Genomic DNA, 27,187 nt, shown 5'->3' with positions numbered 1-27,187 from the left:
TCTATCTGCAATAAGCAGTTTGCTTGGCTTGTTTTATTTGAAGTAACCACAGATGAATAGGTAATGACAGCAAAATGGGTTTTCTTGCAGACCTTTGTTTTGCAGAAATTTCACGAAATAATTATTCTTGTTCCAGAGCTGAGCCTTGTGGGATTTTTAAATGTTATAAAAATTCATGCAAATCGGAATTCTGTGCCTTTTAACCAGCTTCACAGCTTTTTTTCTGAAATTACAGGCCTTTCCCCCAGCTCTTCTGTAAATTGCCAGGAAGCTGGGGGCTGTTTTCTGCTAAGTTCTAGTTTCCTGCTCTAGCATTTGTTTTTCCTCTGTGGTTAATACTTGGTCTTATCATGCATATTTGGCTTGGCTGAGGTGAGAAGGCAGAAGACGTCTGTGCCTCAGTGGTGAAAGCATGTAAATACATTTTTCTAGCATATTTTTGATTCATCTGGCCATAGCTGCATTTGCACTGAGGCTGCAAAGAGCCAGCGGTGGGTTCCTGGTCTGTGAGGCTAGGCGAATCCCACCTTGTGAGGTGGAGAAACTCCTGGTGTCTGTGACTGCCCTGGCTGTAACTGGGAGCACAATCCCTGTCAGCATGCTGGTACTTCTTCAGCTGAGGTTCTGATTTATTTTTATTTGGCCCTAGTTATTGCAAAAGTACGTAGGTTTATTTGTGGAAGATGTCCATGAGTGCTTAATTTGTTCCTCCACTGTTCTGTGAGAATTGCTCCTTACGGGGTCCCTGGGAAAGAAGGCATCTGGGACATCCCAGACATTTGTTCACAACTATGAAATACATTTCTTGTACCTTTATGAGGATAACATAGTTTCTTTGAGTCTCAATTAAATGTCTGGAGCATGGGAAAAACAAGTATGTGAATCTTTTATGTGAGGGGCCTGTCACACTGATACATGGTGTCTTGGACAAAGTGGCCTCAGACATCATAGTGATGCTACTGCAAATACTCGTCTTCCTGTGCGTTTTCATTTTCCCCTTCCTCTGTGACAGGTTTTGCTTGTTAGATTATCAGGCCTTGCAGCTGACACCTATCTTGTTTGACATCCAGTGGGAAAGCTGGTTCCCATCTCAGTAATTAGAGTTGCACCGTTTGCTGCTCTTGCTGGATGTGGAGGGCTGAGAAGAGGCGAGAGCATCTGAAGTTCCTAACTTCAGGCACCTCATTTACCTGTTCAAGTTGGGGACTAAAATTTCATTTGCAGTTGTTGGAAAGGTGAATCTCCCTAAAGGTCCCATCAGAGCACCTTACTTTGAAGCATAATTGGGGTGCTCTAGCTTGCCCATGGGGGCTACTTGCCAGTGTTGATTTTTGTAGGGAACTTAGCTCCTCGCCTGGCTGACTTTGTGCTAGTGCACCCTGAATGTGTGCAGTGCTGTTAGCAGATGGACCTTGGTGCCCTCAAGGAGCTCTGTGCATTTGGGATGCATCACCTTGATACCCTCAGTCAAAAACTATTCCTGTGCTTCTTTCCTGCAGACGTTCGTCAATGACATGAGGATTCCTGACCAGAAGTACATCACCCTAAAACTGAATGATGTCATTCGCTTTGGCTATGATATCCTTCTCATCTGAAGAGGGAGTGGGACACTGTTTCTGACTGGGTTTTTGCTGTTTGCTCTATGGGGAGTTAACAGTGCTGATTGTGACTAATGACTAAGTGTGTTTGTTTTCTCTCCTGGAGCCTTTGGATGGCTCATAAACTTTTGTTTCTCCACTGTGGACCTGATTCAAAGCATATTAATCATGATGCCTCATTGGACTTTGAACCAGGCCTTGCACTGGTGGTAGTGGCTGTGGAGGTGCCTCTTCGGTCTCTTTCTCTTTATTTGTGTGGCGGCTGTAAGTGGTACAAGTTGGGGAAGAAAGATATTTCGTATGCTTTTGTATGAACTAACACTTTTTTTTTTTTTTTTTTGTAATCCAACTTGTGTGGTTTTGTTAATCATTTCACCCAAATGATTACTTTCAGACAATTTGCAGGTGTTCAACATTAAACATTTAGATCTGGGGCTTGTAGTCAGACCCATCCTTGACTCTGTATCGACTGAAGTTTGCCCTTGAAAAATTGTTTCTGTCACAAAATGCAAGAATAAATCTCTCTTTTGCGCTAACAGATTTCCCCTCTGTTGAGGGAGGCTGGGCTGCAGTTGCTACTTTGTTTATAGAGAAATGTTGCTAGTGTCTGCTAAAACACCTTTGTCTTCATCCCTTTCCTTTTTATACTGATGGGACTGTATGACTGGCTGTAAGCATCGATGTTTCATTCTGAGCTTGCAGAGCTACGGCAGTAAGTAGAGGCTGTTATTGCTGCCTTTTCATGTAATCCTTTTTTTTTTTTTTTTTTTTTTTTAATTCACTTTTTTTCAGTTGCTTTTATCTGCTAAACTTCACCCACTCAGGCTCAATTTAGAAGTAGCAAGTGTCTTCTCCAGGTTTCTTTTTTGTGGGGAAATTTCACTTAAAAAAAGTCCAGACATTTCTGAGAATAGAGGCAGAGACTGAAGTTTTACCATTGGGTGGGGGAAGTGTTTGGCTGGAAAACTCTTCTGCATCCTTGACCCCAGGGCCACATTCTTGGGCCAAGCAGTTTGTGCTTGGCCATGCTGTAGCCCTTGAAATACTCCCAACCTTGCTGGAGTCCAGAGAGCTGAAGCACTGAGAGGAGGCTGAGCCTCCCTGGTCTTCAAATGGTCTGGGCACCTCGATTCTAACCACTGACAGGGCAGAAGCACTCACTGCTGCAACAGGGATGCTTAAACTGATGTGTGTGCAGTCCTGGATCTGCTGGAAAAGAGGGCTTTCTAGGCCTTGTGTAAGGTCGTACTCTTGGTTTTGGTCTCGCTCTGTCTCTTGCCATTTTAGATATAAAAATATCCTTGCTTCACAGTAGTATTTCTAATTTTTAGAAGTGACGTAATTGCTGAATCTTTAAAAAAAAAAAGAAAAGAAAGGAAGACAGGTTATTTGCCTTTAGCTTGGTCTTTGAACAGCATGCAGCTGATGAGAGTTCAGGAATGCATGGCGGGGGGGAATACTGACATACTGAGTAGCCCCTTACTGGGTGCTGTCGGACAGAAGAGCACTGTCATCTGCAATCATGTCATTAAAGGTGGTGTCTCAGTGTTCATGTTATGAAGCCTCTTACAGTCCCACAGCAACCTCAGTTCTAGCTTTGCAAGTTGGCAGATGTGTTTTTGATGTAGCTGGTCATGTGTCTTCTGGTCTTTAGATGTGTGGGGAAACTCGTAGAAGATTTGCTGTGAACTCTAGTGAAGGCATAAGCCAGTGCCTAGAGCATGGGTAGGTTTTAATGGCTGTGATACAGGTTTAAACTTTTTATAGAAAGCAATTCTGAGTACTAAGCAGCTGACTTGAAGTTTATCCCTGCAGCCCTTACATGGATATTCATGTGAAATGAATGATTGCGTTTATGAATTGTAGAATTTATTGCCACCAACAGGAAAATTTTAAAGAATGCAGGTCTTAGTGCTGTTTATTTACTTCAGCATAGTTAGTATGGCAGTTACAAACTCTTCCTCTCCTTTGCTGCTTCAGTGCCACTCTTTAGTAGTGCTTTCTGTGCATACCACACGCAGCTCGGTGTGGATGGCAGCATCTCCTGAGGTCTCTGAGTCAGCTGTGTGCTGTTGCATAAGAGCGTTTGTCTCTTTTCCATTTACAGTTTCACTTACAGACTGTGCAGATTCCCTGCTATGCCAGTATCACTTGGTTTATTTTTAGTCTAACATTTTCCATCTTTCCTTTTTCCTCCCCTTTGCTCTGTGCTGTGCTGATTGGGCTGTTCATGATGACATTGCCATATGCTTCCTTTATTTATTTGTTTTTTTACACAGTGTTGCTGAGGATTATTGCCTAGGCTCAATCATGTTGAATGCCTCCGTTCCAAAGAGGTCACAGCAGCTCATGACCTGATTTACTTTTCATCCAGGAAACTGCAGTAGCTGAAAGGCCTTGTCAGGGCAAGAGAGCATGATAGTGCCAGGCATCCCTGTGGGGAGCTGAACTCTACTGTTCCCTTGTCCAGAGTGCGCTAGATTGCCTCATCTTGGCCAGGATACCATGGGGAGAGAGTGATCTGCCTGGAGCTGCCAGCTGGGTAGAAGGGAGTGGGGTGTGAGTTGAGTCAGGGTTCTGGTTGCTCTCTTGGGTCCTGCATGGAGCTGCTAGTGCTCCCCCTAGTTTCTCCTGCCCTGCTGCCCTTGTCTGCTGCCCTTCAGTTGACGTGGGTCTGGCCAGCAGATGTGATTGCATGCTGTCTTGCAAAACATGCATGACAGAGTCCATGGTGGGTTACAGAAGAGGCAACTTTTAGTACCCTGCATGTTTTAAGCTTCTCTGATATTATATCTTGTTTTCTTTCCGTGGCTAAATGCTAGATTTCTCTGTCCATCCAATTCCTTCGTCATTTCCTTAATGAGTGCTGTACATTCAAACATGTATGTCCTGGAACAAATTCAACACAAAGTCCCAGAAGAAGCGTTAAAGGTAAGGGTGTCTGGGTGCAGGTGCATTTTAAAAAAAAAAAAAAAAAAAAAAAAAAAAAAAAAACCCAAAAAAACCAAAATGAAAAAAACAAAACAAAAAAAAGAATAAAAATTTAAGTGCTCTAATAGTGGCCAAGTAGACCAAAATATTAAAATACTCTTTGTAGCAGTGAAATGTTCCACAATGTGGGGCTCTCCTTGGATCAGGACTTAATAAAACCTTCTTCTGAGGAGAGATGCATTTCCCAGTTGTCTCAGCTCTGATCTCTTATCTCTGTGCTAACATGTATATGAAGGTATTGATGACTTCATGACTGACAACAAAAAAGGTTACTAAAGCTGCAACATATTGAAGAACAGCCACAACATTAGCTTGCAGTGAAGCACAGCAGAACTTCTTCTCTCCCAGAAGTGGAGCACAGATGCCTGTTTCTTGAGTGTGGTGACTTAGGCCAGCTGTATCACACTTCCTCCAGCAGACTAAAGTTTGTTTAATTTATTCCTGTATATCATCTAATTTTTGCCTGCAAGATCCCAATTTTTACTTACTGAACAGTCCTCTTATCAGTGAGGTGTTTTTTTAAATAAAGAGTTCAGTAGCAGGTACAAAATATTCAAGCGTCCTCTTATCTAAAGCAGAAAAGCAACCCCCTCTAGGGAAGAAAGCTGTTATGTTCAGCTGAGGGGACTGGGCTATCAGTGCCAATCATCACCTCATGGCTAGCAGGTACTGTCTTAGCCCTGCTTCCATATTTAGGACTTGGAGAGGATTGGCAATGTAACAGCTGAAATTGGGAAAACGATTCATTGAATTTACTCAGGGGTAATCTGGATGGCTACACCCTTTTATTAATTTACTTGTAATAAACCCATTTTTAAATAGCTCATTTACTATGTGGAGCCTGGTTTAGTGCACTTTCCTAGCTGGAGAGAGGGTTTAGCAAGAAATAATTAAAATATATTTTAATTGCCTTTCCTGAAAAAATCAGATAATGCAGATGAGTGTCCTGAAAGAATTTATGATGTTGCTTTAAGAACAAAGGGGATTTCAGGGTTTGAATCCTGAATGGGAAATGACCTAAGTTCTGATTCTTCTCAGTTTATTCTTTAAAAGATTTCCTAATTAAATATTTCGCAGAGCTAAGTCACAGTGACCTTCTCATGGACTAGAATTGTCACTTAGTCTTCCAAATGGGGAATTTGCAAGCCTCTCTGCTGGCATTTCTGCTGTTCTATAGCTTCTACTCAGGTGTGCTTGCTTTCTGTTGCAGAACATAGCTGCAGTATTTGCCTTTGCGTGATCTGTTTGCAGGGAAGGGTTTCTGGGGGCTAGCACACAGATCGTACTGGCACACTACAGCTGTTGCTTGTGTCTCTGCAGCATGAGAAGTACACCAGCCAACTTCAGATGAATTACAAAGGCACGGCAATGAAGAGGGCAGTGCAGCCCATGGAGTACAGTGGCTACACAGAGTCCCCGCAAGCAAAGCTGGAGAAAGGAGAGAGGAAAACAATTACAGGTACTTGCTCAGGAACCAGTTAATCAAGATTCAGAACAAAGTGCAGCTTGAGCCCCGCACTGGGTCATGATGCTGACATTATGGTGTTGTGGGTTACATCTAGGAGCAGTTCCAGAAGGGTCATCTTTCTAAACCTCTTGAGTATTCCAGACTCAGATTTTGGAAATTCGGCCTCCAAAAAAAAATCAGCTGGTGTGATGGCACACATGCCTTGTCACTGTGTGTGTGTTTGAGAACCTGTGGGCTGAGCAGGTTTGGTAAGTTCTTTGGCACCTGTCTGGTCTATTTTAATTTCCTAATCGTGAACTGGTGTTTGAACAGAGATGGTGACTCAGAGTAGAAAATGTATGGGTGCTGTGGCATGGTGCTGGCAGTCAGGCAAAGAAGCAACAAGCCATTTCTTTCAAAAAGCCCAGCATGGTTTTAAATGGCTGTATTTCCTAACATACCAATGTGTGGGATTGAAACTGAATGCCAAACTGGAAGACGTTTGCTTCAGGTTCACTGTTCTCCAGCTGCAATCCTTTTCAATTTGATAAGTTCCTTTCGTTCTCCATTTCTTTACCCGCTGCTGCCTTCCTTTAAAGTCCCTTTACCAAACTTGCTTCCTCCCTGTTCCCCATTATGGTGAGCCAAGACCTCCCCAGCAGTCTTGGGTCTCAGCCGTCTCACCCTGTCTCTTGTATCTACTGCCCTGGCAGGTCTCTCCGCAGTTCTACTTGGGTATCAGTTGGTGGCTTTCTAGAGCTTGATGATGCGTGGGAAGAACAAATATGGTTTTAAAGCATCCCAGTGTCAAATGACTGCTAGTAGTAGTCTTGTGGCACCAGGATGGCAGAATGATAGGAAAGCTTTAGGGTTAGCAGAGTGACTGCCTACTGGGTCTGTTGGAAGAAGCAGCAACGAGGTGAATGGAGGGAAGAGGGTGAGCAAGTAAAAGACTTGAGATACGGATAGATACAACAGCTTTCTAGAAACGTGTACAACTTTGGGTAAAGGTGCTAAGGCTTCATGATAACTAATTGGAGTGGTTTGGCTGACCTTAATTTCCCAACTACTGTCTTTATGAAAATCCCTTTAAGCTGACAGTGTACTAAAACAGTGTAATTCCCCCTGGTCTTGCTGTTGCCTCCAGCTGTTCATGGAAGCATATGGACATGCACCCATTTTCTGCACTGCAAAACCTTTCTTTGTGTTGCTTCAGCTGTGTGTGTATGTGTCACCCACTCCCATGGATGTGGCATTTGTGACTTTGCCTCACAAACATGCATTTAAAGGGATGAAGTTGGTGATGATTAACCATGACACTGTGGAGGGTGAAAAGAGGTGAATCTCATGGTGGGGAAAGCTGTCCAGCTGCCTTTCAAGGGACATGGGATTCTTGAAAAGCATTTACGAGTAACTGGGCCAGTTTTCCAACAACCGGAACCACATTGCATTTGCTATTGCCTGGTTGCATGAAAATTCTCATTTTTATTTTTGCCACCTTCCAAAATATGCACAAGTTGATTTTAACCTACATAGAGTAAGCAGTTGATATTTGGAACACCTTCAAAGTCAGGACGTTGAGTGACTCTTCAGCAAGGTGACCCATTTCTCTAGCATGTGATTCGCAGACCTGTGTTACGTTTCTGTCGTCGTTAGTGAGCACAGACCATGGGTCTAAGACAAAAAGGACTGTGATTACTTACCGGGGGCCAGTGCTGAAGTATGTCATGTGCAGTGGGACTGACAGACAGATACAAAAAAAAATAAACCTGTGAAGTGCTGCTAACCCCACTGAACGATGGAGGAATTCAGGACTTTTTGTTGGAAGTATCTTGCTGGATTGGACTGAAGCCTGTTTAAGCAAGAGAGGAAGCCTGAGCATTAAATCAGCACCTCGCTCTCCTAAAAGCATCTCTGTCATGTGAGCAGAATGATTATTGGGTCCCTTTTTCATCTGCGATGTGACTAATTCACCTTGTCTTCAGCTGCACACATGCACAGTTTCTCCTTGGTTGCTCAGAGGAGTGGCAGCAATTTAAAACGATTAGTGGAAAGAAGAATTTGGTATTCTCACGGGGAGTGGGCTTGCTTAGTGGCAGCAGAAGGAGGCTTTGGGGAAAGAGCTGTTTCACTAAGCCTGTAGGTATTTAGGAATTTGCATTGACTAATTAAAGCAAGGTCTGGGGTGACAAAAGCCTTTAGAAGGATAGCTTCCCAGGGCCTGGGTGGAAAAGAGGCAGAGGGAATAGCAAGCTTTCAGGGAAGAGGTTTAACAAAACAATGTGAACAATTATTGCTGCTTAGAAGTGGGAGGAGGTGCGGGACTGGGGATAAAGAGATCTAGTGGAGTGAATGGGAAACAGCCAGTTAGTCTTTATGCTGTTGTACTTGCAGCTTTTGGGTGTATGTAAGCAGAAAATCATCAGTCTTTGTGAAATGTTTGGGGTGAGGAGCTTGGGGAGCCCTATGGGTTGGATATGGATAAAAGAAGTGCCCACAGTTCAGCTAATTAATGCTGAAAATAGCCATCAGTTTTCATGTTTAAAGCCTTAAGCAATCACGAGGCCAGGTACAGCCTTGAACTGAGCAGATTTTAAGATTATCACAATCCCCATCTGTTGCTACCTGAGTTGAGGTACTGGGTGAGAGAAGCTACTTTGTGGTCTTCTGTTCTCAACACATAGTTAATTCTCAGGCTTATCTTAATTTATTTAATTTTAAAGCCCTGATGCGACTAGATAATGCTGAATCTGATGAGTAACCCGTGAATAACTGCTGCGGGCCTGAGTTTCCAGGGTGGAGGCTGCCTCCAGCATCTAGCTGAAATGGGCATCACCAGCTGCAGGAGCAGGACTCGAGCCAGGATCTGTGAAATACTCTTGCTCACCAGGTTAGCATCTGTGTCATTAGGGAGTCCTCTCAAGTGAGTGTCCAACTTGAAAGTCTTGTTGGTGTCCGAGGCTGAGGTCTAGCAGGCAGAATGGACAGAGGCAGTGGGCATTGTGCCCAGTTGTGAAGTGGTTTCCATGGACTTTGGCTGCTTTCCCCATGAGATCATGTTAATAGCTATTTAGGCATACAGCTCTACTCTAGCCTTTAATTTAGGGAAGTGGTGGTGGTGTATCTGCTTTTTGTCTGAGCTAGGGTGGTGGTACCTGCAGCATGTTAAAGGTTTGACATGTAATTGAGACAAAATTGTGATTATCAGCCAGATTTGGAAGCCTCTGGGCTCTGTATATTCACAGCAGGTACATAAGATCAGGGCTCAGGTTTGCCATGCACATGTGAAATAAATACTGCAGTAAAGAGTCAGAGAATTGCTTTATGGTTATTTCTGCTAAGTCTGAATTCTCCACTTTGGAGAGGAAATAAAAAGCAGAGATGTAAGGAATTAATTTTGAAATGTTATAGCTAGATCATCTTTTTTTCCCCCCTAAGGCCTCTACTGTAGGAAGCCTACTCTGCATCTTCTGAAGATGGACAGTATTGTTACTAATAATGAATCAAAAACGGTTTGAGTTAAAGCAAGCTGCATTTCTCATGCTTTTGTTATGACTTGCTGTAGACAGCTTCAAAGCTGATGTGCTTCTGTCAGCAAAGAAATTTATCATTGTTGTCTGTCTGTGTGTCGTGATGGCTTGAAGCTTTGTGAGGAAGCGCAGTCCCGTTCTGACAGCAGGGGACACCCTTGTGGGAAATCAGACCCCTCTGTAGTGGGAGCTGCGTGCTTGTCGTGAAAGCTCTTCTGCCCACTCGCTGATAGAAAGCAGCATTAACACAGGCTTTCTCCTTGCCCTTTCATCACCTGGATTGTATTTTTGGTCCTGCCCTTGTGTTCTCTGTGATTCATTTCTCCATAAATGCATCCTTTGTATTGACACATCTCATTTTCTCTTGTAGTGCCTCGCCTTCAGCTGATCAATAGTTCTGTATTAAGTTAACAGGCCACGTTCTTGTCAGTCTTGTTAAACAAATGAACCTGCCTTGTTTTATGCTAAAACAGCCTTCATTTTTTCTTTTGAGTGACTGCCCCAAAAACATATCGAGGAGCAGAACATGTGTATGTCAGTGGTCTTCCCTGTATTACACTGTCACAGGTAGCTCCGTATTTATCTGGCTGAATGCTTGTGCTGACCTCAATTCAGTTATTTAAAAGGATGGTTTTCGGGCTGTCTGCCTGAATTGATGAGCCAAGAAATATGTCTAAATGAATTGGCACCATCTGGGCAGCCTGGCACAGAGTGGAGAGAGGTGGTAACTAGCTGCCATCAATTGGAGGAAGTCTCATGTCATTAAAATGACATTAAAACTGAGCAGTTAGTTTTCATTGGTGTTCCTCGCTTCACTGCTGACTCGGACAAGCCCAAAGTCTCTCTGCTCTTGCAAGAGCTTCCATTTTACGCTAAAATATAACAAACAGGCAGGGGCTTCGGGGTGATATGTGTGTCTTGGGACACGGGCAGGCACACTGCTCAGGATGCTGTGGGTCCAGGTTGAGATTGCTGCCCAAAATGCATTCCCTCTGGTGAAGAGCAAAGCCCCCTGGCACAAGTGTGTATGTAGCTGCTCCGTGGCCCACTTCTGTCACAGCCATCTGGTTTAGCCGCCTTTCTATGTGCCTCCCCCCATCCTCCCCCCCAACACCACCCCCCCTTTTTATACAATATTGTGTTAGAGCTGGAGCAGGGAGAGGCATCAGGTTGGTTGTGCCTGCAAATTAGAAGGGGCGGAAGCTTCTGATGTGAGCAGGCCAGTAAGGTCATGTAGCTCTTCTGAACTAAGGGAGATTTTGCTCTAGCTCAGGAGCTGGCCACTTTCAGCAGCAGCTGAGAATGAGGGTGTCTGTGTCATTCGAGAATGTTATTCAAAATGCAAATTAATACGAAGGCTCAGTGGAAACATTAATTGCTCTTAAAATATTGAAACTGTCCCAGATAGCAAAATACTGCCTCCTTGGCTTTTCATCTGTGCTTTTCGCAGTCTTTAAAATGAAGTTCCAGTTTATTGTGGAGGCTTGGAGAGGGAAGGAATGGAAAAACAAAAGCAAACGTAAAACCAAAGACCACAGATGTGGGCAGATGTGTTACACGTGCTGCAGCAGAGCACTGCAGGTGGGGCCTGGCAAGCTCTGTGTTGTGGGGAGGAGGGACCTGCTGCTGCCATGCAGCAAGTGCAGCAGAGTAGCTCCCACTGTGGCAGCCCCAGGTCTGTGCACTCTGGCCAATCTGATGTGCTCTCTGTAGGTGCTCCTTGACATTGTCCTGGGGTTTTGGCCTTGTGCTAGCTTTTGTCAGAGAGGGAAGTTGGGGAATTTCCAAGCACCTGTTAGGGCTTTTTAGGTGGAGGGGGAAATTTGAATTGGTTCATTAGTCTTTACAAATAATCTTTTTCTTTTTTTCTCCGCCCCCCCCCCCCCCCCCCCCAGCTTTCCTTGCAATTCCAAAGTTTCCTGTGTTCAGTATGTAGATGGGACACAGATCCTGACCCTAGAGCAGCATCTGGGAAGGAGTCTGTCCCGCAGGATGGATGCGAGCTCTCTTAGCTTGTTTCTGCCCCTTTGGGGAAAAAAAATAATAAATTATTGGATCAGGCAACTAGAATTTTCTAGAGCGGGGGGCTTTGGGGCTGTGAGGGGCTGGAGTGCACTGGAGGGATGAGCTGTAATGAGGCAACTCCTTGCAAGGTGCAAGCGATAACAGCACCCATGCTCAGGAAAGTAGCTGCTTGTGCAAGATGGTCTTTGCATTTTACCTGTAGGGTAGTATGCTCAGGATTTGTTCCACCAGCAGCTTAAAATAAACCACTTTCATAACTGATCATATTAATCTGAGACAGGTATCCAGAATCTCATGTGTTTCTTCATGGTTGAGCCCTTCACTGTGCCTCATTGATCTTTTTAGGCATAACTAGCTGTTAATGGATTTGTCCATCACCCCAAAGTCCATCACCTCCTCCCAGCCCTGACTGCCTCTTGGCCATCAAGCCTGAGATCAGTACCTCAATTCAGAGGGGGATAATCCATTGCAATGTGTGCCCAAAAGAAGTGCCTGACGTTAGCAGAGCAGATCCTGCGTGGTTGGGCTGGGGGTCTAGTGGGCAAGTCATGGCATGAAGAGAGGGTGATTGGTCTCAGCCTAGCAGAGTCCAAACCCTCCATTTGGGAGCCTCTGTTCATTGACAAGATTGTGAATATTTTTATATTCTTTTTTTCTCCTTCCCCTCTCCCTTGATTTGACCCATCCTCAGTTATGAAACATATTGCTTGGCAATTCCAATTTATTCATGGTAAGAAATGCTTCCTCCTTTGAACTTTCAAAGGCCGCCTACATAATGGGAACACAGTTTATCTTCCACGTACTCTAGGCAGAAAGGAGAGTAATACTTTCAGCCTCTTTTGATCCTCGGTGTGAAGGGAGGCAGCATGGTTAATTTTGAAACACGAAGAACATCTCTTGGAAAAGGGCCTGTGGGCTGCATCTATAAAGCAAAATTTTTGCTTGTGGACTGTCAGTGTAGGAGCTTATATATCTCTGGAAGTACTGAGGAAAAAAAAACATCCGAAGTATCAAGTTTAGGTTGGATGGGGCTTTGGGCAACCTGGTCTAGTGGATGGTGTCCCTGCCCATAGCAGGGGGCTTAGAACTAGATGATCTTTACGGTCCCTTCCAACCCAAACCAGTCTATGGTTCTATGAAGTAGGAGCCATTGGGTCTGTGTAGCTTTAGAAATGGCAGCATAGAATCAGGCTTCTTTTTTTCTTTGACATATTTAATTTCCCTTCCTCTCCTAACTTCCCTTATGCTAATGACTACTTTCTGTCATGTCCCTATTAAAGTGGGGAATGCAGAATTGCAGGGCTGTTTAAGAGCGGCTTTTCAGAGCAGCGTGTGGTTTTTAAAACCACAAGCCGAGCAGCAGCTGGCAGTAGAAGCCCAGCTATGGCTCTGTAGCTGGAGCCAGGGTTTAAGACGTGGCTGGTAAAGCGTGCGGCAGAAGCAGCTCTAAAAAAGCTGAAGCTGAACCTCAGCCCCTGACGTATCCTTGTGTTTCTTTCACCTCTAGATGAAAGAACAAAAGCTACTGTATTTGCTTTTCTTAAACTATTATAAAAACATAATAACTATACCACAGGTAAATTAAGGTGTATTCTTTGTATTTATTGCATAAACAGCAGCAGCAGAAGGCACTGCCAAAGCACTATCTCGTTTTGTGGGAGACAAAACAAGAAGCAGATCATCAGGCCCTTTGGGCACCAGTTGTTGAAGCAAAGCCCTGATTTTCCAGTGAGTGCTCACTAAGCAGAGAAAATTATAGAAGCCTGGCTCTTCTGGGAGAAGCTTCTCCATGAGAAAAACCTTTGTCCTGCAGTGACCCAAGGAATCCACTTGGTTTACTTTAAGCTTTAGAGAGCAAGAGTTTACTACTTCTTCATGTATGTGTAAGGTCATGGTTTTACCATTTTCCCTAAATTTGTAATGCATCAAGAATTTCCTGTTGTGGGATGTGTGTCACTTAGAGTGGGAGTGGTGAATAGCTGGAAAAAATCCCTGGCCTCACAACATCCAAGAAAGGGCACAGCTAAAGTCTTCCCAATTAAGGTCAGGAAAAAGTCTGCTTTTCACCTGAATTGCAGGTGAGTTGCAGATAATTTTGTGGTTAGTTTTTTGTAGCCCGTCCTGCCAAAAGTCTTCCACTTCCTATGAATGAGGCTGGAAAGGGAGAAAAGCTAGTATTTGGGAAACATGGCTATGAAAGACAGTGAAGGGAGGTGGAGTCAGCATCTCTCAGCGGAATGTAAATAGAAAAAAGGAGGGAAAATAGAAAAGCCTGAACACGCTCATTATTATGTATAATCTGCTCTTGTTATAACTGCAGTGTAACAGGTACATGATCTCATCTGACCCTGCTGTTTTTCCCTTTTTGGCATGTGGTTGGCTTCTGTGAACCTGATAAATTGATATTTTCTGTGTCAAAGTGTTTGCCTATCCTCTTCCTAGAAACCAGTACTTACCGCACCCCTCTTTATGGGCAGCCCTCCTGGTGGGGGGAAGATGATGCAAATAACAAGGAGGACAGAAGGCAAGAGGAACATTATTCAGGTAATGGAGGTGACTTTGGGGTGGGAGAAGACGGGGGGTACAAAATTCCTGCACAGTTGAGATCTTTACTGTGCGAAGCCATCCTGCTTCAAAGCTTTAATTACCACTTTTGTTTTTGGTGCTAGTATTTGCATATTCCGATCTGTAGATTGCTGCTGATGAAACAAGAATAAGGGAAAATGAAAATGTTCCCCTATTTGAACATTAGAAATGGCAGTTGTGGAATAATTCAGTATGGATGAGAAAAGCCTTGCTAAGCTTGTCTGGAACTAGTCATACAACAGTGCTCTATCTGTGACTGTATGCAGCCCACATCAGTAAACCATTCAGTGTTTCCCAGTAGTTTCCTATCTAAAAGGTGCTTTAAGAGCTGATGCATTGACTGGATTTGATTAATATGGAAGCAATGTGTTTCTCACCTCATCATCCTTGGAAGCTGTTTAGCCTTACCACTTCTGTTGTTGTGAATCTCTATGCATGGAGGATGCATCATTTTTCACTTGTGCAGTAAACCTGACGTTTCTATCAAGCATGTGCTTTACTGCACAAAGGAGTGTTTTATTTTGATGCACATGCAGCGTATATGTTCCCTAGCAGAGAAGGGCTGTGATTAGCAGCCCTCCCAAGAGGTTGAAATAAGTAAGTGACCAAGTCCAAGTAAGTACCAAGAAGTTTGGGTACTACTAAAAAAATGTGGTTTTGTTCTTGGTAATATTACAGAATTAGGTGTTGATCCAGCAAAAACCATGTCTGTGATTAGCTTTGCACACACTCAGGCTTTTCCTTTGAACTGTGGAAAGTTGAGTAGGTGTGCGTGCAAGTGAATTCAGCAAAGTGAAACAGGATCTTCCTTCTACATCAGTCCAGGTAAACAGAAACTTTAAAATGCTACCAGCCGCATAGGTTCTCTCAAAGCATGGAACTATGCATGTATGTGCTCAGCTCTCTCTTTGGGGAGCAATGGAAAAAAGGACAAAGTGGATATAACAAATGGTGGTCAGACCACAGCAGTACCGTAATCACCAATTTCAGTGATGAGGCCAGGGAACCAAGCTATCCAAACCAGAACTTGTATTTTTTCTTTAATCCATTTCAACTAATTTTTGCGAATTTAAGGTGTTCTTGCCCTTTTTTTTTTTTTTTTTCCCTTTTTGTAGAAAGACCAAAAGAGATAACCCAACATGAAGAGGAACTGAATGGTAATATTTCTGCTTATAGAGATGCCCAAGAACAGTCTGTGTTTGCCTTCCGTAGAGAGCCGAGTTATTTTGAGATTCCAACTAAAGAATTTCAGCAGCCACCAAAATCTCAAGAAACACAGGTCCATGAGATCCCAACAAAGGATGTTGACGCTGTAGTAGCCCCCGTCGTACAAAGTCATGCCTCTTTCACCATTGAGTTTGATGATGGTACCCCTGGTAAAATAAAGATAAAAGACCATGTGACTAAATTTTCACTCAGACAGAGAAGACCATATAGTAAAGAACCAGCTCATACGGAAGTGATGTCAGCAGAGAGCAAAGTGGCTGACTGGCTTGTCCAGAATGACCCAAGCTTGATGAGACGGCAGTCTCCGGGTGATGATGTGTACAGTACAAAGAGTGACCTGCCGGTTCACGTGAGGACACTTAAAGGTGAGTGAATGTCTTGTCATGTGACATAGTCCTCTGCTGGCCATGCAAATGCAGCATAAGAAAGAGGGAAACCCCTTTTCCTGTCAAGGAGAATTGAACTTAATTATCTCTGCTCCAAATCTGCAAGATGAAGAATATTTCTTTAATGACTGTTAATGGTTGTGAATCCAGCTAGCAGGCTCTTTACCTGGCCCTGAAGTCATGTGTGATGTTGGCCTGGGGACGCTCTAATCTGGTTCCTCTACATCTATAGTGCCAGCTCAGCACTAACAAGGATTGAAAAAAGAATTTTGACTTTTAAATGTGTGACATAATTTCCATGTAATTGGGCAGGCTGGTAAACACAGGTATTCCAGTGGATTTTCTTCTCTTGGCTTCTCCTAGCTGAAGGGATGACTTTTCTTTTTAGTTGTAGTCTGACATACGCTAAGTGTGATCATCTTGATGGCTGTAATGACCAGAGCCATTTGGTCAGATGACAAAATGTCCTGACATAGAGATAGGTGATTGAGTTGAGATACACATGATCACCAGTGGAGGAAATTGTGCTTGTAGAAGAAGGTTCCTTCTCTTAAACTAAAGCTTCTCTGAAATTCTGCTCTGTTCAAAAACTTCAGGTTTTGTTGACCTGTGTCTTGTTAAGTGTGTCACTGTTAGGAATTCTTTGGGCATTTTCAAAGGTTTGAAGTGAATTTTGGAGCACAGTTTTTAGTGCAGCTGGTGGGATTCACATGATTCTCATGTGACTTTGAATATATTTTGCAAGATTTGGGCTTGCTTAGATGTCTCTCTTGGGCCATACACTGAACAGCTACGAGGGAGACCATTCATTCCTGCATTCTCACTGTCTTGCAGGCCTCTGGAAAAGCTATCCTATGAAATGCAACTTTAACCGATTAAGTCATATCGAAAGTTATCAGACCTATATGTGCTTGAGGTCCTTGAACAAGAGCAGTACCTCATTTTCCCTTAAATGAGTATTTGCTTGGTCCTTGTTGGAAAAAACCTCCTCATAATATGAAGAGTTTTACCCGTTACACCTCCATCTTGCTGGTTTGTGTATGTTGTTTTTGAGAAGCCCCTATGGTCGAAAAGGTCTCACATATCCAGCCTTGGGATTTGGCATGGCAAATTGTTGAACTGTTTTGTTGTCATTGCTTGGTTTGTAGTTCATTCCAGTAAGGGCCCTGCTTGATTATTTAGAGTCTTATTTTCAGTTTGCTGTGACTGTGTGGTAGAGGGTTTTGGGATTTGTGTTGGTTTAGGGTTTTTTTTGTTGCTGTGATACTGGGTTTTATTGACTTGAACATTGTCAGGGATAAAAATATGCTTCAGTAGATTTGCTCTTTCCTGTTGGAGAAAACTAGAGAGTTGGGCAGCTACTGCTCATCCTAGCATTTCCCTGAGTGATGCGCAGGGATGTAAGACTGACTGCGTTTACCTCTTTACAATCCATAAGGAAAGAAGCTAAGGTAATTTAATGCATAATTTACATATCAAGAAATCAACTCTTTGGACATTTGATTAAAACATACAGTGATGGTGGCCTGAGGAGTTTATACACCTCTGCTTTGACAGAGGACAGGGTGTTACTTATCTGCGATAGCTGTGTAACATGTTCTTCTGGCAGGGCTAATTTTGAAGATGTCTTGGAGGCTACCACTGGCTGCCTACCAAGTTTGGGTCTTCAGGATCAGAGATGCCTACTGTCAGGGTTCTTGGTAACATTTGTTCACTTTTAGGAGCAATGTGGTCAATGTAAAGCCTGGTAGTATCAAGACTATAGGGTTCAGGTCTTAGCAGCTTGAGGGGATGTGCATGGTGTCCTGCTGGAGCATCCATGGGCACAGTGGGTGTTTCTCCTTGTGTCCTCACTGTTTTGCATTCAGTAGAGTTCTTAGCCAAGACCCTTTAATTTAACAACTTTCCCTTCCAAGGATGAAGCTTATCAGCCCTCGGGGCACAATGCAAAGTTTGCTGACTTCCTTCATTGAGGGTGTTAGGAAACTCTTCAGAGGACTGACTCCTGGGTTGAATGGATCTTGTATTAAATTCTAATCTTTCACAGTTAACTCGAGGTAATAAATGGTCTTCACCCATGTGTCTGGAGAACTTGCAAAGTAGGTCTGAGCAGTTTTCCTGACAAACACGTGGTATTTTAGCCAGTATATCTTGCTGCATATTACAGTCTAGAGCGCAGAGACCTCTTTCCCCGTTCTCCCAATGACAGGTTCCTGGTCGTTGACTGAATCGTGTTGTGTGCCTTCACACCCGTTTCCTTCTCCAAAAAAAGGTTTGTTTTTTGTTTTATTTTAACTTTTTGTTTGACTTACTTTCTGAGAGTCCTGGACTAAGGTGCCAAGGGGCAGGCATCACTGATACATAGAGAACGTTGTAAAGATGGTTGTTGCTAACATAAGGGAAAATAATTTTAAACTTATTTTAAGCTTAGTGAACTCCTAAGTAATGATGTAACCTTTGCTTGGCTGCTGGTAGGATGATGCAACTCATGGGGGAGTCATGGTTTGATTCTTAAATCTTCAGAAAAGTAAAAAATTCACTTTTCTGTTTAGCCTCTGGTTTATTTCCACCTCGTAGAGGAGGATGATGTAGGTACTCAGAGGTGCATGCACTGATCTGGTCTTTCACCATGGGGATTTGGTTTCATGGGTTGCAGTGTGTGGAGATTATTTACTGATCCTGCAGAGATATTTCTGCTTTGTAACAGAGAACCTAATAAGGTGATCTTGGACCATAGTAATTGAGCAGCACGGGAACTTTTTTTGTTTAAATTGAAAAAAGAAAGAAATAAAACATTAGGTATCTAAAACAATCAGTGTTACAAAATCAGAAATCCTTGGGGTTGAAATGACTTCTTGAATTGGTTTTTAATAACTTGATAGCCAACCAGTTGTGAAAAGTGGGTTCAGGAGATGTCTGCCTTCTCTTCCATTTCCTCTGATGGGATGCAATCCCTGCACCCCAGCAGATGTCTCTGGAGTTGTATTTTTTTTCTTTTAATTGGAATGATAAATTTCAACTGGGAGGTAATGACAGGGCTACAGCAACTGAGAATATGAAAGTCAAATCTACATACCTTGTTTCCAGGCAATAGGCACGAGGACGGGACACAGAGCGACTCTGAAGACCCCGTAGTGCCCAAGGCAGAGAAGGAGACGATGACGGGCAGTGAGCGTGCGACAGAGCAAACCAAGCTGCAGCGCCAGATGAGGCGTGATCCCCACGAGATGCTGCACAACAAGCAGGCCTTTGTCATTGAATTCTTCGAGGACACGCCGCGGAAGAAGCGGTCGCAGTCCTTCACACACAGTGCTCACTCCTCCCAGAGCGACACTGATCCGGGGATGAAGACCAAGGCTGAAAAGCGCAAGAATGCTTTACCAGCAGAGAAGCTGGGAAATGCAGTGCCACCATCCCACCTCGGGGCCCAGACGGGCAAACCCAGTAACAGCTCCTCCGGGACCCAAAGAACTAGCTCCTTCAAGAGGGAGAAGACAGAGGATCGGATCAACAATTCGTCTTCCTCTGCTTCCAGAGTTAAAACGTATGGGAGCGTTGGGAGGAAGTCTAAAATGGCTCAGGATTTTATGGCTGAGTACTTGCGGGAGACTGCTCAGTCTGGGAAGCCAAATGCTGAGAAACCAGCACCTCTGCCTGTGCCGGTAGCTCCGCGTGTGGTTATATCATCAGAACCAGAGTCTGCCTCTACTCCACCTCCAGAGGTAAAGTCTGCCCAGGGCAGGAGAAATGATGAAGAAGACAGTGTAAGTGAGACGGGCACATACACAATTGAGACGGAGACGCAGGATAAAGAGGTGGAGGAAGCACGAAAAATGATAGATCAGGTAAATGCTGCTTTTCTGTGCTTGGCCAGTGAGCTGAGGGCTGAAGGCTTGGGCTTCTGCACCTTGTGCTGGAGGGCCTATCTTCATTAGCTGTTGCTACGAAGGACTGCTCCCTTTTGAACTGGATGCGGCAGGGGTTTATGGTTAGAGGTAGGAAATCATCCTGGGTGACCTGTGTTAACGATAGGCCCCAGCAAACTCTGAGGCTGGTCTTTAAAAAAAACCCAACAAAACAACCATATTACAAACAAACAAAAAACCCACAGAGTGCACGAAGGCAAGGTAAACCCACAGCAAAGAGCTGCCTTTCTTCCAAAATGGGATTTAGATGCAAAAATGCGAGAATAGGCTTGCCATCTGTTTAGAGGAACTGAATAAAGATTAGGCTGATCCTGCCAACAGCCATGGCTGGGAGCCACTCTGCTCTCCAGGACTGCTCCCAACCTTGTGTCACCTCCTGCCCATTGTTACGAAGATGGGAACTGCAGCCCATCACTGATGCAGCATCCCCTGCTAGGCAAAGGAAATGTAGGCTGAGGGCTGGGGTTCTTGATCCTTCACAAGCCTTAGTGGTAGATGATTCTGTAGTTGGTTATGCCTGGTTAGAAAGGGAGTGCTTACTGGCAGGGCAAGCAGCAGCTAGTTGAGATAGTGAAGGGTGTGGTCTAGGGCAGAGGCAATCCTAGATGGATCTATACTTGTCTGGATTTTGCAAAGTGCCTAAAAACAAAACCCCAGAGAGGAGGGAGAGGCATAAAAAAACCCACCCAACTAAGCAACCACAGGGCAAACCAAAGTTTGGCTGATTTTCAGGTTTAACTTTCATCTGCGGTGTATTATGAAAACAAAACTGGCAAGTTGCTATGAAGATTTAGTGTAATACAGGCAGGAGGATGGTGAGGTTTAAAGGAAGCCTTAATTGAACCTGGCTTTAGAGCTTTGTATACAGTGTTCTGAGAGCCTGGATTTAGCTTCCATCTTTTGTCTACTTGTTACATTTGTTCCTTACATCTTGTTTGAAATGTGATCGGAAGCTTTCAGGGCAAGGTCTTTAAGCCACAGCAAGGCCCTGGTCCTGACATTAGATGGTTGATTGTGCTGGTGGGGAAATAGGAGGGAAAAGTGCTACAAAAATACAATTATTTCTGGGGAGCAGTCTTGGCAGCCGTGTGACTTGGGCAGGCAAGCTGACTCTGCTGTAGACTTGGTGCAGTGCTGTTGTGGTTTAGGAAGAAAATTATCCCAGCTGGAACCAGGACAAGTGCAGACCTGCCACTTTGGAAACTACTACTAACTGGACCTCAGTGTTTCTGTCCAGGAAGAAAGATGGTATGAATTCTGGACTTGCTGAGGTTTTGAGGTGATTCTGCTCTTTATTCCCCCACCTTTATACACAAGAGTGGAGAACTTTATGGCTATCTCTGCCCAGCCTAGGCACCTTTTATGGTGGCGTCTTCCTCTGAACTACTTGTAGTCAGGGATGAGAAACAGGCCCTTCTGAAGCATGGATCTTGGTCACCTTCGTAGGACAGCCTGTTTATCTCCAGAGGGAATCTGGCCAACTAGCTCAAAGACTCACCAGTCTGAGGTACATCCATTCCTAAGTCCTCACGTGGCAGTGCAAGGCTGCTTCGCTCAGTACGCTTTCTGCTGTAGTCTACAGGTGTAACTCTAGGGTCTTTCCCCCTGCGTAATTCTCCATGAATGGGTTAGTAAATAGCTTTCCTGACACTCATCCTACATTTCTCGGGGTTGAAAAGTGACTCCTTTTCAGTGAAAGTTACTACTGTTAAAGGCAACATACTGAAATAATGTGGGAGAGAGAAAAGGTGGGCGTGAGTGGGATTCTATGAGTAAGTGGATTTAAAGCTGCTACTGCAGAGTACAGAAGAAAATTATTTACATAGCTGGTATGGAAGGGTTGGCAAATGTTTCTGGCCCCTTGGGATTGTAGTTTGTGTTTGACTAATGCTTCATGGTTTTGGATTTTGGGCTAATATTTTTCATTTTCTAGGGTTTTAATCTTTCCCATGCAAACACCTTTTCAGGTTTTTGGTGTTCTTGAGTCACCTGAATTTTCCAGAATCTCTTCAGCTTTTAGACCAATAATTAAAGGTGAAAAAGATGACTCCAGTTCTCATCAGCGTCTAATCAGTGAAAATGGCACTGGTCAGAAGTCACCCTTGCTCCAGGCATTTGCCTCAAAAGCTGTGAGTGGGTCTCAGGCTGATGCACAGGTACGGGTAGTGCAGGTGGATATGCTGGGATGGTGGAGGTGTAGATGGGTTTTCTGTCTAGATGGAAATGTGATGTGTAAATTGATTTACGTTTTGAGGAGACTGAATGCTGTGTGTATGAGAGGAGAGATTTTTGTGGCTAAAATTTGGTTCAAAAACCCTCTTTCTGATGCTACCTTCCCCACCTTGTTGTAGATGTCTGCAGCATCTCAAGGGAGTCAGAAGTGGGTGTCTAGGTGGGCAAGCCTTGCGGACAGTTACTCAGACTCCGGATCTGTCTCTGGGCAGGGTGATGGAGGTTCAGGTAAGTCTCATCCTGACGTTACTGTTTGAAAGTGGCTGAATCTAAGCCAGGATAATATGGAAAGCAGAAATTAAGGGCATCTGTGCATCTGGCTGTGGCTTAGTTTCTGTTTTAGGTAATGTATTTGGGGATGGGAAGGACAGAGTGAATCTTTCCCAGTGGAGTAAAGATGGAGAAACAGAGACTGTAGTTTGCATTTCAGAGTCATCCAAGAAGGTCTTAAATGTTAAGTTTGAAATGACTAAAGGGCATCTGGGAAGAAGAAAGATTGTAAGGGCCTTGGGTGTTAACTAGCCCCAAGTAGTGATTCTTTAGACTGCCTTACGATGCCAGATGAAAGCTCTTTTCAAGTTGCCTGGATTTAATTGCTGACTTGTGGGGCTTTTTTGTGCGCTCCTCCTATGTCTGGCTGTGCTGAGAATTCTAGGCAGTTTTGGGATTGGCCCAGTTGCATGACAGGTTTGAAGCATGGGATCAGCTCAGAAAGCTGAGTATAGAGGGGAGAACGGGAGTGGAAGGAGATCAGGGTCTTGTCGTAGATGAGAAGGCAGCTTTAAAGACCTTGTTGGTTTGTGAGAAAGGGAGAAGGGTGCTTTGTTGGCTTTTGTAAACCTTTTCAACATTTGCTTGGAAATATTTGTCATTACCTTCTTACCATCAACAGCTATAGATAGATTCAGTGAAGATTAGAAGAAACCTTTGTTTTAGACTTCATTGCCACTGTTTTCACACTGTGTGAGAACCTGACTCCTGGAGTGTTTGAAATATTACCATAGTCAAATAACCAGTTATCCTAGTATTTAGAGGCAGAATCACATATGAAGTCCTGGCCAGCGGTATGGGAGAAATAAAAGCGCTCTTCCTATGAGGTGTATCCAGACTGATAAGTCCACCCACTTGGGTAGTAAGCAATAATTTATAGTCTCTTAATTGTTATAGAGTCTTTCTCCTGAAGCTTTGCTGTTCAATACGATTGTATGAGAACATGTGCTGTGAAAAACACCATCTATTTAGGTGTTCAAAAGCCACGTAGATGAGGCCCTCAAAGATACGGTTTAGTGGTAGTCTTGGCAGTCCTGAGGTTATGGTTGGACTTGATGATCTTAAAGGCCTTTTCCAACCTAGTTGATTTTATGATTCTATGAATGGCAGTTAAAATATTGCATCGCTGTAGTGGTTTTTCTGATGGCCTCTCATCTTTTTTCTGAGGGCTTATTTATGGTAGATAGGTGCCAGTGATGCTGTTAGCCTCTAAAGTATGTGCTTGTACTGAGAATATTATGGGAGAATTAATCTGAAATCCTGCCTTGAGAGAGGGAAGGTGTTGAGCACTCCAGTTCAGCAAAAGAATGAAGTATAGAGTCTGTATTGATAAACCGAAGGGAGTGGACACCAGCCAGGCCCTACTGATGTTCATATTACATAAAAGCTTAGTTCTAAGCATGTATCTTGTGAGTGCTTTTGTGGAGTTGAACTTTGCAGGATGAAGCTTTTCCTAAATAAACAAATAAGTGGTATAGTTGTATAACAGTTGATTCTTGCCAACTTAACTCTCTTCAGAAAGTGGTGTAGCCCCAAAATCCGGGGAACCAGAAAACACTGTGCCCTTGAGAACAAGACGCCTTCTTCCTCAACTCCCACCAAGTGATAAATCGGACAGTCCCACACCCACGGTCCTGGTTTGCCAGGAGTCCTATTCTGAGGTTACCAAGAGAACCATTGTGAAGGACCACTGCGTGGAAGCCTACAGTGATCCCAGCAGCCGTCTCTTCATCCAAGAAGACTTGGATCCAGATAGCCTTAGCGATGCCAGCAGATCTGATGATGGCTTCAGCACAGAAAAAGGCAAGAAATATAAAGAGAACAATAAAATGCTAGAGCAGATGGGAGAAGACACAAGGTCAGAGAGCCAGCAGCCAGGAGCCTCCCGAGTCTCAAACGTGAGAGCTGTAAGTGAGCCAGTTTCTACTTCATTCTACATTGGTGATGACAGCAGTGATGCAGGGATTCCCTCCAAGCTTCCTCTGAGCATGTCCCATGCTCGAGCAGACAAAGACAGCAAAGATCAGGAGTTTTCCTTCAAGTCTGCTGGCACACCAGTTCCTGGAAAGCCACCGGTCAAAGATGTTAGCGCTTACATAAGTGCATCTGGAAAAGTCGTTATTTCCCTTCATCAGAGTCTTCCTCAAGATCAAGAAAACATGTCGGGAAAGGAAGCATCATCTTTTGTTAGACAGGAAAGTTTTACCAAAGATAAATCTAGTAGTGGTGCTCCTCAAAATAAACTCCCGCATATTTCAAGTCACCCTCTACTTAAAGATTTAGAGGCTGTTCGGTCAACTCGTATGGACTTCGGTCAGGAGACTCACCTTCTCCTTAAGGACACTGAAACTGCCTTGGCAGCACTGGAAGCCAAATTACTTGGTCAAAGCCAACAGCTGGAGCCCTTGGAAACTGCTGGTCAGCTGGAGGACTCCTTGTCAGGGGACTCAGACGTGGACACTGCCAGCACAGTCAGCATGGTGAGCGGCAAAAATGTTCCAGCGAGCACCCCAAAACGCAAAGTGATCGCGAGCTTGCAGAAGGAGAAATCTTCCTCTACGCCATCCATCCAGGACCAGTGTGGGCAGCCCACTGCTCGGGACAGACTGACGGAGAAGCGGAAGACGCAAGCACCAGAGGCGTCAAACCGCGTGGAGGCTGCCAAACGCTTCCAGATGAAGCGCAGTGCTGGGACTCGAGGGTCTCTTGACTTCACAGATGACGAGAGAAGCTCAAGCTTACCCTACTTGCCAGTCCCTGATGCAGTCGTGTCTGACCATGAGCACTCTGTAACCCGTCCGGTTCCCAGAAGGAAACCTTTTACTCAGGCCACCAAGGAGGACCACAGCAAAACAACCTCAAATGTGCAGAAAATCCAGCAAGTCCTCACCCGCTCCAACAGTTTATCCACCCCACGACCCACAAGGGCCTCGAAGCTACGTCGTGCCCGGCTGGGAGATGCCTCAGATAATGAATGTGTCGATACTGAGAAAACAGCGTCCAACCCTGAAGCCACCACTCTGGGCCCCAAGCAGTCCACAGAGACAAAGAAGCTCTCCCGGCTGGACATCCTTGCCATGCCAAGGAAACGGGCAGGCTCGTTTACAGTGCCCAGTGACCCTGAGACGGCGCAGTCGAGGACAGGGTTTTCGGGCCGGAGTGTGGAGTCCTATCGGAAGACAGGTGTTTCAGATGTTAGAGCTGCGGCGAGAAAAATGGCAGCTGCTGCCTCTGCAAAGCAGCCTTTCAACAGGACGCGTTCAAGCAGTGTCAAGTATTCCTCCTCGTCCGGTAAGTGCTTGTGCTTTATATTTCTCCCCTATTCCTCTCTTTCTGATTTATAGGCTGCACATGGTTGCCAAGGATTGGTATCTCAGTAACACAAGTGCTGCATCGGTGAGTACAAAGTCTGCATTAACAGGCAGTATGGAGGTTGACTTCCTGTGGGATTGGAGACACCAGAGCATCTCTCATACCCAGTGATATTATTGTGGTGGTGTCTGTGAAAATATTGCAAATAGCTATTTTTCTTTTTTTCACTGACTTGTTTTCTGAACAACAGTTGCCATTTCACAGAAACATGTTAAGCTATTTAAAGAGGTAGAATTTAATGCCTTTCTGGTGCCACTCCACTAGGAATTCTGGTTTACATTGACATCTAAGATTCCAAGTTTGCTCCTAGAGAGCTTATAATAGTGTTGATGACAGCTGATGTCCAAGGTGGCAGGTTTGAAGGCATCTGAAACAGGAGAACAAGAAGTAAATGTCCCTGTGTTGTTCTTCTTGTGAATGCAAACGTGGAGCTGAACACTACACATTGATTGCCCCAAGGGATTCCCACTACTCTCTATTTTCATTCACTTTTGCTGTAGGTATGGCAGGTGCACAGTTGTGTTACCCACAAGGCAGAGGTTTGGGGGGGGCTATATTGTCCAGTAGCTATGCACTCAGCAGGCTCTTGCAATACCAACATTTGTCATATTGAAATCAGCCTTTAATTAAGAGGTGGGAACAATGCAGATGACAACTCTAAGATGGTAATTGGTAATCAGAGGTTGTCACTGACACCTTTGGTCTAAGTCCTGGTCTGTGCTTGCAGTCCTTGACCTACCATGGATGTGGCAAAGCAGCTCTGTCTAGGATTTTAGGAATGACGGGGGCCAAAGGGACGGGAAGAAGCCCTTTGGCTGGGTTTCTCAGGCCTGTTGAGAGGAATGCTATTTTCAGCAGATCTGTGTTTTTGTAAGGGGTCTTAGAGTTCTGGATGTGTCCTTTTCGTGCATTTTCATACAGCTGAAATAATTATCCTTCTTGCAGTATTCATTTTTATTGCATGCTAAAAATGTTATTTGCTGCTTGTTTTGATTTGGATTGTTTTAGTGCATCCTGCTTCCTTTTTTATTTTGATGATTTTTTTTTCTGACACATTTGTATGCGCATGTAAATCAGAATGTGAATAAGCTAGAAAAGTATGTACAGTCTTTTCTCTTGCCTTTTTTGAAATTATGCTAATATTGATTTATTATTAAACAATAACAAATATAAAGCAAAATAATGTGGTTAGAGTTTTCCAAACAGGAGGCACTCTTTGCACTCCCTCTGCCTTTGGACTACAGACTTCAAATCATTTGGAGAAAAATGATAAGCGTTGGCCAGTTCTTCGTTTAAATGAATTGGTTTTTTATTTCCATAGCTCTGTAGCAGCATGCTAACACCTTTCCTTGTCCATAGTTGTAGCAGATGATGCTAATCCTTTCTCTGAATTAGTTGCTCTTAAAATACTAACCTCCTAATTACTTGATAGGATCATGGACCTTGCGCAAGCTCTAAGTATACTAGTATGCTTCATGCTTCATTGTGTTATACCAAGTGTGTGACGCATGTTCCTATACTAATGCTATTATAGATCTAGTGAATCAACACCTAGCACCCTGTTCCTGTGAAGTGAAATATTGATAAACTGAACTAT

The 27,187-nt window shown here is 44.0% G+C and overlaps 1 protein-coding gene across 8 annotated transcripts in view; it reads left to right on the top strand.

Moving 5' to 3' along the window:
• CEP170B (centrosomal protein 170B) overlaps positions 1 to 27,187 on the top strand; it is a 59,136-nt gene that overhangs the window by 15,171 nt on the left and 16,778 nt on the right. For 5 of the 8 annotated variants that reach the window (XM_030482179.1, XM_030482178.1, XM_030482176.1 and 2 more), the window contains exons 4-13: positions 1,500 to 1,578; positions 4,471 to 4,529; positions 5,910 to 6,048; positions 14,034 to 14,135; positions 15,293 to 15,769; positions 18,000 to 18,062; positions 18,878 to 19,635; positions 21,684 to 21,872; positions 22,068 to 22,176; positions 23,737 to 25,509. In XM_030482179.1, the coding sequence (XP_030338039.1) occupies positions 1,500 to 1,578; positions 4,471 to 4,529; positions 5,910 to 6,048; positions 14,034 to 14,135; positions 15,293 to 15,769; positions 18,000 to 18,062; positions 18,878 to 19,635; positions 21,684 to 21,872; positions 22,068 to 22,176; positions 23,737 to 25,509 (3,748 nt within the window). The remainder of the gene's footprint in view (positions 1 to 1,499; positions 1,579 to 4,470; positions 4,530 to 5,909; positions 6,049 to 14,033; positions 14,136 to 15,292; positions 15,770 to 17,999; positions 18,063 to 18,877; positions 19,636 to 21,683; positions 21,873 to 22,067; positions 22,177 to 23,736; positions 25,510 to 27,187) is intronic. The other 3 variants (XM_030482182.1, XM_030482181.1, XM_030482177.1) reach the window with 1 other exon arrangement.

Source organism: Strigops habroptila, chromosome 4 (assembly GCF_004027225.2).
Source record: "Strigops habroptila isolate Jane chromosome 4, bStrHab1.2.pri, whole genome shotgun sequence".
Taxonomy (NCBI): domain Eukaryota; kingdom Metazoa; phylum Chordata; class Aves; order Psittaciformes; family Psittacidae; genus Strigops; species Strigops habroptila.
Note: the sequence above shows the minus strand (reverse complement) of the source record. Positions and strands in the feature narration are given on the sequence as shown.